Source organism: Protopterus annectens, chromosome 7.part0 (assembly GCF_019279795.1).
Source record: "Protopterus annectens isolate FY-2018-M chromosome 7.part0, PAN1.0, whole genome shotgun sequence".
Lineage (NCBI taxonomy): Eukaryota > Metazoa > Chordata > Ceratodontiformes > Protopteridae > Protopterus > Protopterus annectens.
This window is the reverse complement of record NC_056739.1, coordinates 1189654846-1189670627: the sequence shown is the minus strand read 5'-3', so window position 1 is coordinate 1189670627 and position 15782 is coordinate 1189654846. Positions and strand designations below refer to the sequence as shown.

The 15782-nt window shown below is 44.2% G+C and overlaps 1 protein-coding gene across 1 annotated transcript in view; it reads left to right on the top strand.

Annotated features, from left to right (window-relative positions):
* LOC122806148 (integrator complex subunit 6-like) overlaps positions 1–15782 on the top strand; it is a 1076381-nt gene that overhangs the window by 452589 nt on the left and 608010 nt on the right. Inside the window, exon 4 of the mRNA XM_044076385.1 lies at positions 1016–1110. Within this exon, the coding sequence (XP_043932320.1) occupies positions 1016–1110 (95 nt within the window). The remainder of the gene's footprint in view (positions 1–1015; positions 1111–15782) is intronic.

Sequence of the window (15782 nt, the reverse complement as noted above, 5' to 3'; positions counted from 1 at the left end):
CTAATGATCATAAATCCTGCAGTTTGTTTAATTCTGTCCCCTGGATTATTACTAAACTGGTAAAAACTGTGCAGTGAATGGTGCTAAGCTAACATCTTGGTGGAAAGGACCTGGGTCTCCTCAAGGGTGACCCTAGCAGTGAATGTTAACTGAAAGAGGAAGGAGGATGCACTCTGCAAAGCACAGCAAGCAAATTTGGTACAAACACTGGCATTTGATGTGCCTCCATCTTACATCATACCTCAGTAGACACAGTATAGCTGTACTGTTCTAAGACAGAGTTGCATGTGAATGCCACCATATACTAATATATACAGGTAAGCATGGCTGCTGTTTGAAAGAGGTGGCTCAAATTGCTGTTCCTGAGGTTTGTGCAAGTGTTTTAAAAATGGGAACCTGTGCAGCAGGTCCATAATATGTATTTAGCCCAGGTTTGTCACCTGGAACCAGAATAGGCTGTGCGAGTATGTACTGCTTTTCTGTTGTACAGTTTACTTATTCAAGTTTGTTCTCTAGATGTTACATTGCAGTAACAAAATTATTTTCAGACACGCTGAGGTGAATGCCAGCTCTCTGCAGCCAAATGTTGGGTCCTTTAAAGACCACTGCCGCCTCAAATGGAGCCTCACTGCAGATGAATAGTGATCCACTGGGATGGCGTTTGGTGGCCTTACCAACATTTCTTCTCAATTGTGTGGCACATTCGCTGTCTTTGCTGTGAAAGAAAAAGCACGCTTTGCAGAAAAGATGTATTCAAGTAGAGCATCCTTTTTTAGTCCTGGTATGAAAGGCTTCAGAATAATTTTTCGTATTTTCTTTGTTGTAGCATTTTTACTACTAAATGAGAAACTTCTTGAAACAGTTTTTTTTTCCATGGCCAGTGATAGGCCATGCTTTCCTTTTGTTTGCTTCATAATTTGCTTTTTCACTCACAGAAATATAATATGCTGATTTCATGTATTTACTACTGTACAGTAGCCCTGTGCATTTCAATAATTATGATTTTCTGTTTCAGATGACTTGTTTAAAGTACATAAACTGAAACCAAATCTGAAATGGCGCCAGTCTTTTGACAACTACTTAAAGACCGTTCCACCTTACTTTTTAATGGTATGTGCCAGTTTTTGCTTAGTTTTTATTATTCATCTATTTGTTCATTTTGACATGTTAAATGTTGGTGCAGAGATATGTTGTATAATGTGACCACTGATGAAAGGCCCATTATGGTGTGATAAGGGCTTGTAAATACAGATCTGATATTGTTAATCCTCGTTCATTCCTTACGTATGGGTATCGGTTCCGAGCTCGGAACCGAGCCGGCCATTTTTCAAGCTCACATCAGCTTCAAACTCTCGAGCTAAACTCTTACCCACAATTACCCTCTCCCTGTTACCTCTGATTTCATTTGCCGCGTTGCCATCCGGTCATGTCAAGCTACTTCTCTTGAGCGAAGTACAGTCAATAGTTGTTTAATTGCTTTACAAATTACTTTCCTGTCAGAAAAGTTGATATTTTATTGTCTCTTGCCCTATCGCATCTAGCGTTCATAATTTCCTCAGGTTTTTTCTGTCCTTTACCTCGCGGTAAAAAGGGTAAGTAATTTCTCCTTACCATCATTGGTAATCCCTTTCCTTTTCTTTTTCATACCTTCGGGTACTCTCTTGTACCATTGTTGGTACTTTTCTATTTGTTAATATTGCAGATAAAAAGGGTAGTCGGGGTTTAAGCAGTGTTCTGATTGTGGACTCAAACTGCCTACTTCTGATGCACACTCTTTATGTGTTTATTGTTTGGGAGCTTCCCATTTATCTGTTGAACCACCTTGTACTATATGTGAAAACTTTTCTAATAGAACTTTGTTAGAAAGGAAAAATAAGCCGATACTGAAGGGACTTCTAAAATCTCCCTTTTCAGAGGCTATTTCTGGGTCAGAGGTCTCAACCCCTTCTAAAGCCCATAAGAAAATGGATGTTTCTACTAAAGCTAAGTCCTTGCCTTTGTCCCTGGCTAGGTACTCTCAACAACCAAAATCTAAAAAGGCTAAAATTTTGGCTCCAGAGCTCTCTGTCAGCCCAAGTGCTTTCGGTGCCCAGACCTTCGGCACCGAGGCCTTTGGCTCTATTAGTGATTTCGTCTCCGTCCTCTCCTGCAGCCTTCTACATATCGGCACCGAGGGGCTTCTCGGTTCAGACCTTTACCACTGTATTGACACCGACCATTCAGTCGGCGCAGGCCTTGATTGCGTCGGCTCAGAGATCTTCCTCGGACTGACTCTAGTTTTGTTGGTTCCAGTTTCGGCACCGACAACCACGTCGTCACCGATCCCTGTGTCTGTGCAGACAATGACATCGGCACAGATGATTTCTTCGGTGCAGACTACAGTAGTTCAGTCTTTCTCGACACCGTTGTCCTCTGTGCGATCAGATGAGATGGGCACAGAGTCTACCTCTTTTGTGGATAGGCCTGTTTTTCCCTCAGTCTCTGTGAGGTCCACTAGAAGTCTGTCTGAACATGATGTGTTGCGTCTTGTGGACCAGGCATTCTTGGCCAGAGGTATTCCACCCCCCAGGAGCTATCCTTGCTTGCAAGGTAATCACCCATCTCCAAAGACACCTTCTTATTCTCCTCCTTCATTGCCTTTGAAGTCCATGGATATAGTACAGTTTTCCCCTTCTACGGTTCCCTTTGTGGATCTCACTAAGGAACCACAGTTGCCTTTGTGGCAGGAAAGTTTTGCTACAACCCAGGATGTCAGCTGTGATATGTATAGCTTGCTGCTCCACAGCCATCCAGGGACTCCAAGTCGTCAGGCTGAGCCACTTAGAGGAGGAGTGCCCCCTGTCCTTGACATACACTCCTCTCTGGGTGGACCAGCCTTCCAACTGATGGAGAAGGCTTTCGCTGCTGTTGGTGATACCGGACTGTCTATACCTCCGCCCTCCTCTGGTATGCTGGTTTCACAAGTCGCACCTAGCGGACATCGGGTGTGAGGGCCACAGGACATATTCCCTCAGGAATCCCCTTTTCCGTTGTCTTCCCCAGCTTTTCCCACTGAGGAGGTCCACCGGAAAAGTTCGTGTAAGGGGAAGCACATGGACTCCACAGAGGAGTCTCTCACCGAAGAGTCAGGGTCCTTTCCGTGACAGGCCGAGTTCTCCCCCAGAGGCAGAGGGGGAAACTCGCAGGGAATACGCTCCTTTCAGGGCAGAGGGGGACCACGTAACCAGGGTTCCAGGGATTTTTTCCCTGGTCAATCCTACCAGCGCTCCTGAAGAGCGGCTCAACTCCTTTCCTCTGGAGGTGGTTGGGGAACATTTCTCCTTGTACCCTTCTGCCTGGCTAACCATCACCACAGAGTCTTTGGTACAAAGGATTATAACCAGAGGTTATCATATCCCCTTCGATCTTTGTCCCGTCCCTTCAAGAAATCTTCCCGACATTCCACCCAGTCAAAGGGAAGAAGTAGCACTAGAGATAGAAAAGTTACTAAGAAAAAGAGTCATCCAAATAGTCCCTCCAGACCAGATAGGATCCGGATTCTACTCAAGACTATTTTTGGTGCCAAAGAAAACTGGGGCCTGGAGACCAATTTTCAACCTCAGTGTATTGAACAAGTTTGAGAGAGTACAAAAATTCCGGATGGCCACTATACAGTCTATCCTTCCGCTTTTGGAAAAAGACAATTGGATGTGCTCTATAGATCTTCAAGATGCGTACTACCACATAAAGGTGGACAGGCCATCAAGAAGATTTCTGCGCTTCCGTGCGGGAACCAGTCACTACCAGTTCAGAGTACTGCCCTTCGGACTCTCTACAGCCCCCAGAGTGTTCACAAAGTGCATGGTAGTTGTCACAGCTCACTTGCGACTTCAAGGATTCCAGGTGTTTCCATACCTAGACGACTGGCTCATTTCCGCCCCCACCAGACATCTACTGGAAAAAGCCCTGGCATACTCTCTCCTCGCTGCTCAAAGGCAAAAATCCAATCATACCCCATCTCAGTTGACAGAATTCATAGGGGTTATCTTGGACACAAAAAACTGCAGAGCTGCTATTCCAGAACACAGAATTTTAAGGATAAAGCAACAACTAATTCCAATCCTTTGAAAGGAAAAATCCACGGCTCACTTGGTTCTACAGCTGTTGGGTTCCATGGTAGCCTCCATCACCATTGTTCCCCTGGCCAGGTTTCACATGAGGCTTCTACAATGGCTACTGCTCACCCAATCCTTTTCAGCATCCTCCTTCAGCCATGATTCGAGTAACCCACAGGTGCAAACAGGATTTAAATTGGTGGATGCCGCACAATCTCTCTCAATGGTCTTGCCCCTTTTTCCTCCAGAAACCCAAGGCCACAGTGACCATGGACGCCTCCCTGATGGGGTGGGGGGAGCTATGTCAGGGACAGACTGTCCAAGGCACTTGGTCCCAACCTTAGGCCCATCTGCATATAAATGTTCTAGAGCTGAGGGTGGTGCTTCTGGCGTTGCAAGCATTCCATCCCCTGCTACCGTCTGGGACAATTGCGATTCAATCAGGCAACATGGTGGTGGTCTGGTACATCAGCAAGCAAGGTGGAACCAAATCTTACCCCCTTTGTCGAGAGGCCATGAGGATATGGCAAAGGACGATGGCTACCAACTGTTTTCTTCTAGCAACGCACATTCCCGGGAGTTCAACGTGATAGAAGACAGACTCAGCAGGTGCATTCTGCAACCTCACGAGTGGTCCCTGAATCCCTTGATAGCGGCGATCTTCCACCGCTGGGGCCATCCTTGCTGCGACCTCTTTGCATCCCTAGCCAACTACAAATGCAGCAACTACTTCGCCCTGATTCCCCCTCCAGGACAGTCACCCAGGGACACTCTAGTCCATGATTGGCCCTCAGGTCTTCTCTACGCATTTCTGCCCTTTCCTCTCATCCCCCAGTTTCTGAAGAAAGCCCGGCGGTTGAAAAGCTAGGTAATCCTCATAGCACCGTATTGGCCATGACAGATTTGGTTCCCATTCCTTTGGCCTCACCTACTAGATCGACCATGGATCCTCCATCCAATCCCGGAGTTGATCTCACACCCACAGAACCTGATTCATCCCAACCTGAACAGCCTGAAGCTAACGGCTTGGCTACTCCAATTCCCTTGATTGCCAGGCAGAATGATCTTTCTTTACCAGTACGTGATATTCTCATTGCTGCTCATAAGTCCTCCACTAGAATTACTTATCTGAGCAAGTGGAAAAGATTTACCTGTTGGCTGAATGATAAACAAGTACAGACCCCTTTTCAGCACCAGTATCGAAAATGCTAGACTATCTGGCCGACCTGTTTCAATCGGGTCTATTGGCCTCTACCATTCGAGTTCATTTGGCTGCAATTTCTAATTTTCATGAGGGTGTCCAAGATTCCTCTCCTGTCCCATAAATTGTGCAAGACCTTCACAAAAGGTGTGAATCATCTGAAGCCACCTTTTAGAGAACCTATTCAACCATGGGATTTATCATTAGTTCTACAAGCTCTGACAATGGCACCTTTTGAACCAGCCTCTTCTTACGACCTCAAGTATTTGTCATGGAAAACCTTCTTTTTGGTCGCTATTACTTCTGCCAGACATATTTCTGAACTTCAAGCTTTATGCATCAAGAGTCCATACTTGATTTTTCATATAGATAGTGGCTCTGAGAACTAATCCACATTTCTGCATAAAGTGATCTCTGAAATGTCCATTAATCAAGCCATTGAATTGCCAGTTTTCTTTCCCAACCATTCAAACAGAGGAGAGTATTGCCTACATACCCTTGATATACACAGGCAAATCCGTTTTTACCTAAACAGGACTAAACACTTTCGTAAATCTGACCAGTTATTTTTGGCCTTTTCTGAACCTAGATTAGGATCGGCTGTTGCTAAGGTCACATTAGCTAGATGGTTGAAGGACTGTGTGACATTTTATTTACACACAACGTAACATCTTGTTGCCTACTATGATGAAAACTCATTCAACAAGGTCGGTGGCAACGTCTGCTGCCTTCCATGCCAGAGCTTCTTTGCATGACATCTGTGCAGCTGCAACTTGGTCAAGGTTGAGATATTGCTCATTACAAATTGGATTTGGCCTCCAGGGGAAGAGCATCTTTCGGTTTTATGGTGCTCAGGAATATCCTTCCATGAGAGCCTCCCAGGAATAGAGGTAGCTGGGGGACTTTGTCCCATACATAAAGAAATGAACGAGGATTAACAATATCAGATAAAGAAGTTATGTCTTACCATAACGTCCCATCTGTATTGTTGATCCTCGTTCAGTCATTACGACTCTCCCTCCTTCCCCCTCCTGTGGTTTCTAGTGGATCTCACCATCCATTTCTCTTAGGTTATTTGACCAGAGGTAGCTTCTACCTTCTTTAACTTGCAAACTCAATTTGAGGTAACGGGGAGAGGGGAATTGTGGGTAAGAGTTTAGCTTGAGAGTTTGAAGCTGACGCGAGCTTGGAAAATGGCCAGCTTGGTTCCAAGCTAGGAACCAATACCCATACTTAATGACTGAACAAGGATCAACAATACAGATGGAACGTTATGGTAAGACCTAGCTTCTTTTTTCACACCTCCCGTATAGTAACAACTCTTGGTAGTATTTTTGGACAGAACTTTACTTAACTTTTATCAATGTAGTGATGCACCCATTTCATTTGTCATTCAAAGTGTACTTAGAGGCCTAATGGAGCGTATATAGGAAGATTGTAGTGAAGAAGCTTTAGTGTCAAGGCTCAAATATTTAGTGACTTGACTTCAGTGTGATTGTTTCCAGTTGGATTAGATGGCTAGGTACTGTAAAGGAAGGAGATATATCTGTATATAATTTTCATTTAGATAACTGTTGCTGTAGTGTTTACTACTAGGAGTTAGTTGCTATATGTCTGTGTAAATGCATAAAGAACTTGTGATCCTTCTCCCTTTGCCTGGCATACACCCAGCCACTGGTACATCCAAGCATGCCAGTAGAAGGAGGGTACCCACTTATACTATTTTAGAGCTTTCTGTGCTGCAAGTCATGAGTGCAGACAACTGCTTTATCCATATCACATTCAGTTCTACCATCCACCACATGGTCAGCAGCTGTGGAGCTTGGGGATAAGTACGTTTATTTCCCGTCTTGTTGGGTGCAAGTGATTTTAGTAGTGTTTGCTGTTTACTTGTGCCGACAAAAGGGATGTGTGGCTGTGGTAGACAGTTCCCCCATAAGGGCTACTTCAACCACTGTCATTTATCTCTGAGAAGAACACTGTTTCAGGTGCTGTTAGAACTGTCAGGGTTTCAAACACCTGCCCCACACATAAACTTTAAGGAGTAGGCTTTGTTCCCTGTTTGACTACCTTTAGTCGAAGAGACTCTCTGGTTTAGCTTGGTCTGCCATGGCGACATTTGAAGTCTGCCTCCTCCAACTCCCCCTTCCAAAAGAAAATAAATGAAATGAAAAGGGATGTTGGAGATGCACTGCAGGTGCCCAGTGGTCCTGGTTAGTCTGAGATTGCTGATTTTAGATGAGACGCATCTGCAATTTCCAGATTGGATACCTGCACCTCTACAGTCTTCTGGTAAAACCCCTCTGGAAGCTGCCATGGCTGAGGAACTGAACATGTCTATCTGTATTGATCATGTTCAGGGATCGTCCTCAGACACCCAACCTGTGGGGAGTACTGAGAAAGACCCATGTAGTTGTATGTAGGATGAGATCTCTACAGTCCTCCTGCACAGAGCCTAGAACTTCCAGGGTGAAAACTCTAGTGAAAAAGACCCAGACAATTTGGCATATTACCTCCCTTGCCTCCTAGCAGATGTCTTGTCTTATAAATAAATACCTGTTTAGGTCTCTTAGTTTTCCCATTCACTGCCAGGTTCCCGCTGAGCAATATCTCAACCTTGTCCAAGATATTTTGAAGGCTGTACAGGCCCTGCAGCGAGAGACTGAATCCTTCTGTGTTAGGAGTCCCCTCTTCCAAAAGGAATCTGTATCACTCTCCATCTCCGCTTGGGGACTTGCTGTAAAGTGAAGGGGAGGAACCGGATTACTCCTCTCAAATTTCTTCTCCACTGGGTTTCTGCTTTCCCATCTAACGATATCTCTTTTGAAAAACCATTAACAGAAGGAATGCCTTCAAGTGCGAAGGCAGAGAAGCATCTGAGCCCCCCCCCCAAAAAAAAAGGTATTTGAGATTTTTTTTGGGGATCGGCTGCACCTTAAGTGGCCATTTCTTCTATTCTAGGAGCTTCAGAGAATGCCTTCTTATCCTCCCAGAATCCTGAATCTCAGCCCTTGCACCCAAGAAACCAGATTTCCATAGGATACAAGACTCGCACACACACTTGTACAGGAATCCAATGTCAGATCTGGCTGTAGGTCTGTGTTTCCAGAAAAATGATCCAAGTTGGTTCCTGCTTCTAACATTATTCCCAGTGACAAGAAGACATGTTTGGAAAAAAGTTGCTATTAACTGACAGCCACATATAATCCAGTTCCATATGGCTCTCCTAGACCACCAGAGAGAAGATAGGGGAAGTGTTTGATGTTAACCCACAGGAAAATTTGCTAGAGCTGAGTCAGACTGCAAGTCAGGTGGCAAAAGACTCCCAAGCGTAGTTATGATGCTGTTACTGCAGCATCTGGGGTAGCAACTTAAGGCTGTCTGATCAGAAAACATGTCAGACTGAGGCTTCAGCCCCTGTGAGATATCAAGGCACACATCTCCTTATTTCCTTCCTTGACAAGGACCTCCTCTTTTGGAGCTCTACATGTGAAGTCTTCAAAAGAATGAATTAAGGGGGTTACACTTATGCAAGGTATCAAGTAAATTTCACTCACTCATACAGCTTTGATAGAAAGTACCTTTCCAAGCCTGGCCCTTTTACTGTAAGCAGGGATGGGGTATGCAAGGCAAGGGAAAGAACGTTTGGTTTAAGAAAATATGATAGGAGGACAGTAAAGGGAAACCTGGAGGCCTCAGGACCTAACTTCAAACAGGGAGCAGCCATGATTCTATGGCTTCCCTACCACCGCTACCTTTGGCAAATTCCATTTGACCTTTTTTTGAGCCTACCAGTCAATAGTTCCTTGTTTTAGTAACCCAAAATCTGATAACAGTAGAAGTATCTCAGGGTTCTGGAATGCATGGCATCCATTGACCTCATGATCCCTTATCCCAGACTTCACATAAGAAGGTTGGAGTGATTCCTGAAATCACATGGGCTCAGTATTCCCATCCTCTAGAAAAGACTGTTCCCCACCTCCCCTGCATTGCCAGAGTTTCTAAGGTGGGCACAGTAGAATAGTCTCAATCTTGCTCCCTATGCTTAAGAAAAAAACAATTAGACTATTACAACTTTTGACATAGCATGGGGAGCATTTACTCAAAATATGAAATTACTGGAAGAGCGGAATGTTATTTAAAAGAAAAAGCATATACATGTCAAGGAAATGTTAGCTTTAATAAATAGAATACATGGAATGAGGGAATTCAGTCAAGTGTGGCTGTTGGTCTCCCTGCCTGTAGTAACAGACAGCAGCACAGTAATAAGTGCGTGAGCAGTCAAAGACATAGATGTCAACTTTAACCTTTGATAATAGGACAAAGCTTAAAAATAGAAAACAGTCCCCAGATTTGGGACACTTCTAAATGCTGACGTATTAACTTACAACTTTTCAAAATAATTTCCAATTTTGGAAGGATCAGTTAAATATTTGAGAGGAAATTAGAGACATATCTCCAAAATGTAGACAGTTTAAGTATGGTCAGGGGTGCAAGGTCCTACAGCCCCTACAGATTAGTAAGAACTGCTTGGGAACAGGCTGTGTAGCACAAGATTTCCCTCTGGGCAGTGTACATACTCTCAGATCAGGGTACTGTGTGGCTTTGCTAAGCAGATCAAAGGTGGACCCGCACAAATAGATGCTGCATTAAAGATGTCTTCCTTCAAATATTGCATATGTGGGGTGTCCGTCAAGTAGACCGGATGTTCATCATGTTACACTGCTGCAGTCATTACACTTGGGTTATCCTGTCGTCAGGCGGTTCCCCAGTCGGCCTGAGTTCCAAAGTCTTGGTCCGGCATCGGTTGCTGTCGCCTCCTCCCTGACGTCAGAGCGACAGGGGTATATGAGATGCAGCCGACGCCATTTTCTTCAGTCTTTCTTGCTGTGCGGTGCCTGAAGCAAAAGCAGTTTGCAAGTGCCGGTCAGCCGTCTCCTGAGATTTTCATTCCGAATCCAGAACCGAAGTCTTCTACAAAGCTAAGTACCTAGTTGGGGAAACTTTTTCTTGCCTCAGACCGATGTCAGTAAAAGTTAATAACTGTATTTCTTGTGGGAAGCAAATACCTCATAAGGATTTCCATTCCTATTGTATCCCATGCCTAGGCCATGACCACGACGTCACTGGTTGTCGGTTTTGTGCTAGGTTTAACAAGCACACTATTAAACGTCTGTTTGATTTTTCCCGACATTATTTTGGTAGAAAATTCAATTATACCATGCCATCGGAACTTCCGACGACCGGAATACACAAAAAGCGCAAAGACAAGGATAGGCATCCGAGGCCCAAAACTGACAACAAAGCCTCTTTTAGGCCAGTCGGCAGTTCTCCGGTTTTCAGCGAGATGCCTTCGCAGCCCCTGACGACTGCTTCTGTAGAACCACAAGCCACATCTGACTCCCAGGAGTCTCTAATCCTCTGTTAAAACAGTACCTCATAGGGGCTAAAAGCATAAGGCCGCCCCGTAGAGCACCTACTCCAACTTGGGACCTCAAATTTGTTTTGGAGAAGCTAACTTTACCTCCTTTTGAGCCAGCCAACACAGCAGAATTAAAATATATCTCTTGGAAAACTGCTCTGCTCCTGGCAATAACATCAGCACAAAGAGTTTCAGAATTACAGGCACTAATGGCAGTGGAATCTTTCCTCATTTTCTACCAGGACAAGATGTCTTTAAGAACTAACCCTACTTTTATGCTAAAGGTGGTATCCAGTGTGGCTATAAACCAAACTATTCACCTGCCAACTTTTTATCCTAAACCACAGAATAAAGGGGAGAGACTACTGCACTCTTTGGACATTCACAGGCAGTTACGCTTCTGCTTAGATAAAACCAAAATTTTCAGGAAATCTGAACAATTACTGGTAGCATATGCTGCAGGAGCACAGGGAAAAGCCATTTCAAAACAGATCATCTCAAAATGGATAGGACATTGTATACGCTTCTGCTACACATACCATGGAAAACCTGTACCTAGCAGCATTCGATCTCACTCCACCAGGGCAACAACCACTTCAACTGCCTACCTCAGGGGAGTACCTGCCAAGGATATTTTGGAAGCAGCAACTTGGAGTTTTGTACATACCTTCACCAAGTATTACCATCTGCCTCTATACTCTAAACCCAGAGCTGGCTTCGCCACTGCAGTGCTGCAGGGCCTTATAGCCACCCCTAAAGCCTTATAGAACCAGCCACCCTTCCTCAGCTTTGGGATTCTACCCAAGTGTAATGACTGCAGCAGTGTAACACGATGAACATAGTACAGTTTTGTACCTACCATAAATGTAGATGTTCGAGTGTATACACTGCTGCAGTCCAGGTTACCCTCCCTCCTTCCCCTCTTACTGGCTGGTACATACCTATGTCTTCTACCCTTACTACCTATGGAGAGTAGTTGCTGGTAGCTGTAAGTTGTTTATTGCTCTTCTTATGTATGTTTTATTAGCAACTAGAATTGCCTACCTATTTAGAGGCACCTGACATCTGGGGCAAGAAAAACTGAAGAAAATGTCGGCTGCATCTTATATACCCCTGTCGCACTGACGTCTGGGAGGCGGTGACAGCAACTGATGCCGGACCAAGACTTTGGAACTCAGGCCGACTGGGGAACCGCCTGATGGCAGGATAACCCAAGTGTAATGACTGCAGCAGTGTATACACTTGAACATCTACATTTATGGTAGGTACAAAACTAAAAAAAAAATGTAAAAAAAATGAATGGCTGAACTAGTTCTGTTCATAAACCCTTTAAAGGGCTTGAGCAAAGATGTCTATATAGACTGGATGAGTCTGTTCCTCTGTGCGTTCCCTTCTTTGTTCCCCATAAATTAGAGAGAGAGAGAGAGGCCCAATGTTCTCTTTAGAGGACCCATTTCAGTCAGGCAGCATTGGTTTTCTCTGCTCATGGATATGTCTGGAGGGAAGCACCAAGTGCACCCTGCAATAGTGGGTCTTTGGACTCTGATTAAGAAGATCCTAATACTTCACAACTTGGACAAGACTGCAGCTCTCACTGCGTGGATGATTCTGTCTTGATGCCTATTAAGCACTATCATTCTAGGCATATGCTCAGCATTGGTAGGAAGGTAAAAAACCCATCAGGAAATCCTACATATCCAAATGGAAGAGGATTTACTACTGGAGTCAAAGTAGAGGGCAGGAGCCAAGGGTAGTAGGCCTTCCTCTGTTCCTCATTCTCATTGAGCTGTTTGTGACAGGCCTGACTTACGTCAGTCCTTTCAGTCTGCCTTTTACTAGATCTTCCACTAACTAACTTGAGACCAGTAAAATAATTCCAGAAGAGAATCCGACACCTGAGAACCCCTAGCAAAAGGGTGGCTCTTCCCTGGGTAATAAGCTGTGTGCTAATAAAGCTTACCTAGGCTCCTGTTGAACCAGCTGAATCTGTATCAATAAATTTATTTAGCCTGGAAAACAGCTCTGCTGCTAGTCCTCTGAGCTAGAGATTATCTGAACTGCAGGCTTTGATGTGCAGTGAGCCTTTCCTAATCTTTTCCAAAAAGAGTGAGGTTCAGATAAAAAAAAAACTTCTCTCACGCCTAAAGTAATGACATTCCTCTCTGTATTGGTCATTCAGCTCTTGCCATCTTAAATCCTCATGCTTAATGTGCGAGTCTCATGTGTACCATGGAAGTTCACAGGCAACTCAGATGGTACCTCCACTGTATTAGGGAGGTCAGAAAAACAAATATACTTTGTAGCTGATTTGCTGAAAAAGAAGGGTGAACCTGTGACAAAGCTATTTCTAAACAGATTTCTCAGTACATAGCAGCTTTACTGCTCATTGTCAAGCCCCCTTTTTTCCAATTTTCTTCCTTCCATGGGATAAGGATGACATTAACTGTCATCACCTCTTTATGTTCAGTGCCACTATCTTACCTTCCTTCTCAGTCATACCTGACTGTTGCATAACTTCTCTTATTAAATCCACCTGTCTCTCTGCTGGCATCCATATTTCATCTTGCCTTTTTTCTGTCTCCCAAATCATCTTCACCAGTTTCTTTTCCTGCACAAGTACCCAAATAGCCATAATTTGACCTTGTTTGCAGTTGGAACTACTTTGGCTTCTGCTGTGGTGTCATTTCTTTGTTGCACAGTGTGCATCCTTCCACCCATCTCAGGTACATCATCATCATGAATCCTCTTCCCATTTTCTGTATGAGGTTGGAGTTGTGGAGTCAACCGTCACAATCTCTTTGTATTCAATACCACTCTCTTACCTTTGACAGTTACGCTGGACTGTTGCAGATTATCTTTCATGCAGTCCATCCATCTCTTTGCTGAACATCCTCATTTCCTCTTGCCTTCTTCCTGTTTGTTCCAAATCTTTTTTACTAGATTGTCTTCTGCTTTTCTGCACATGTTCCCAAATCACCATAATTTGTTCTGTTTGACCTTCTCTGCATTTGGAGCTACTTTGTCTTCTGCTGTGATGTCCTCATTTCTTCATCTGTGCAACAGTTTGCATACTACCACCCATCTCAAGCACTTCATCACCTCTAGCTTCCTCAACTGCTGTGCCTTTTCTGCCCTGGTGTCTGTACCATACAGTAGTACCAGTCGTGCAGTGTATTTTTATTTATTTATTTATTTTTACATCTTACTTTTCAGCTTCTTTGGCATTCTTTTGTCATACTCTACCCCTGCCACTCTGTGCCAGTTGACTGCAATCCCCGTGATTTTAACTCTGACCTCCTCATTCAGACTTCCCTTTTCCATTACCCCTCCCAGAGACTTGAAGCTGTTAACCTGTTGAACTATTTTCCCTTCTATCCCAGTTTTCAACTTCTGATTTCCCCCATTTGCTGTCATTACGTCTTACCTGTGTTCCATTTCATCCAATGTGCCTTCAGTTTTGCATTCCATTCCCCTGTACTTTGCTGAAGTATTTGCTCAGAGTTTCCCTGTTAACACCACATGATCTGCATACAACAACTTTGATGTGTCCCCTCCAGCCTGTTTGCTGATGTAGTCCATCACCAGTATGAGCAACAGAGGGCTCAGAACTAAACCGATGCACACCAACTCCCACTGGGAACGCCTCTGAGAGTTCTGATGCTGTTCGTACTTGAGTCATTGGGTCCTTGTATGACTGACTTCTTTATCTTTCTATCTTTGCCTTGCAAGTTGTTTTTGTGCCCTCTACCAAGTCACTTTCCAAAAGCTGGTAGAAGTGCCTCTTATGCTTTTTTTTCTATTGAAACTCCTCTCTTGGCCTCTTTGTTAGCCAATCAGTATTCTTTCTTTTATGTCTCCCACTATTTTGCTGCACATCTACTTTCTTTTGATGACTTCCTGGGCTTCTGCATTTCACGACCAGCTTTCCTTGTGTACCTTATTTCTATATATGGCTCTGCCACATACTGAATTTGTATTCCCACGCATGCTGTTTGGAGGTACTGCCATTCTTCTTCAACTCCACCTACTACTTATTCTTCCTGAGGTGCTAGAGCCCTGAGTAATTCCTTGAACTCTTGTGCTTTCTTTCCACTTGACTTTCAAATTTTCAGCTTGGTCTCTATTGACTTTAGAGCCCTCTCTGACCATTGCTTGCACCTGATTGTGTCAACCAGTGGTTTATGCTGTGGGCAGACTGTTTCATTGGGGATCACTTTGCAATCACCGATTCTGTTCCACTGCCTTTCCTTATTAAGAGGAAGTCTACTTGAGTTGCATGTTGGCTACTCTTGTATGTGCTTTTGTGACTGTCTCTTACTGAACATGTGTTGGTCACCATCAAGCTATTTGCCAGACAGAAATTTAGAATGGCCTCTCCCTTGTTATATCTGTTGACAGTGTTTGGACTAAGGCAGGTCTCATATCCTGTCCTGTCTCTTCTGATGTGTGCATTAAGGTCACACATCAACATAAATTCATGTTTTCCTGCTTTATGTAGTAGGTCCTGCAGCTGCTGTCTGAATGCACTCGCTTCCTCAGTGTCACAACCCTGATGTGAGGCATGGGCTGAAATTATGAATAGTGCTCTGTCCTTACACTGCAATCTGATTACCATGAGTCTATCACTACTTCTGATACCATCCTTCATTTTCTTCGAAGCCTCTCCCTCACCATAATTCATTCATCATTTCTAGTTTGTTCTCTTGTGCAGTAGATTCTGGATTCCAAGCCAAGTGGTTTTGCTGCACAGCCCTTCCATCTCCTCTCTTGGATGCAGAGGCTGTCTAGCCTTCTTGTTAACCATCATGTCGTCCACTTCCAAGCTCTGTCCTGTCAGTGAACCTACATTGAGTGCGGCAATTCTTAGTTCATGTTTGACAAGTTAATTAGTTTTACTTCTAACTTTTGCTCAACAGAGCTGTCCTAGGTAACCTAAGTTGACCAATTAGACACCTGCTGACCAGTAGCTTATTAACCCAGGGCTACTGTGCTTTATGGAAGGCACACACTGGCCAGTAGGGGCATATACACCCCCTCACACTTTGGGTGAATCCTTGGTATAGGT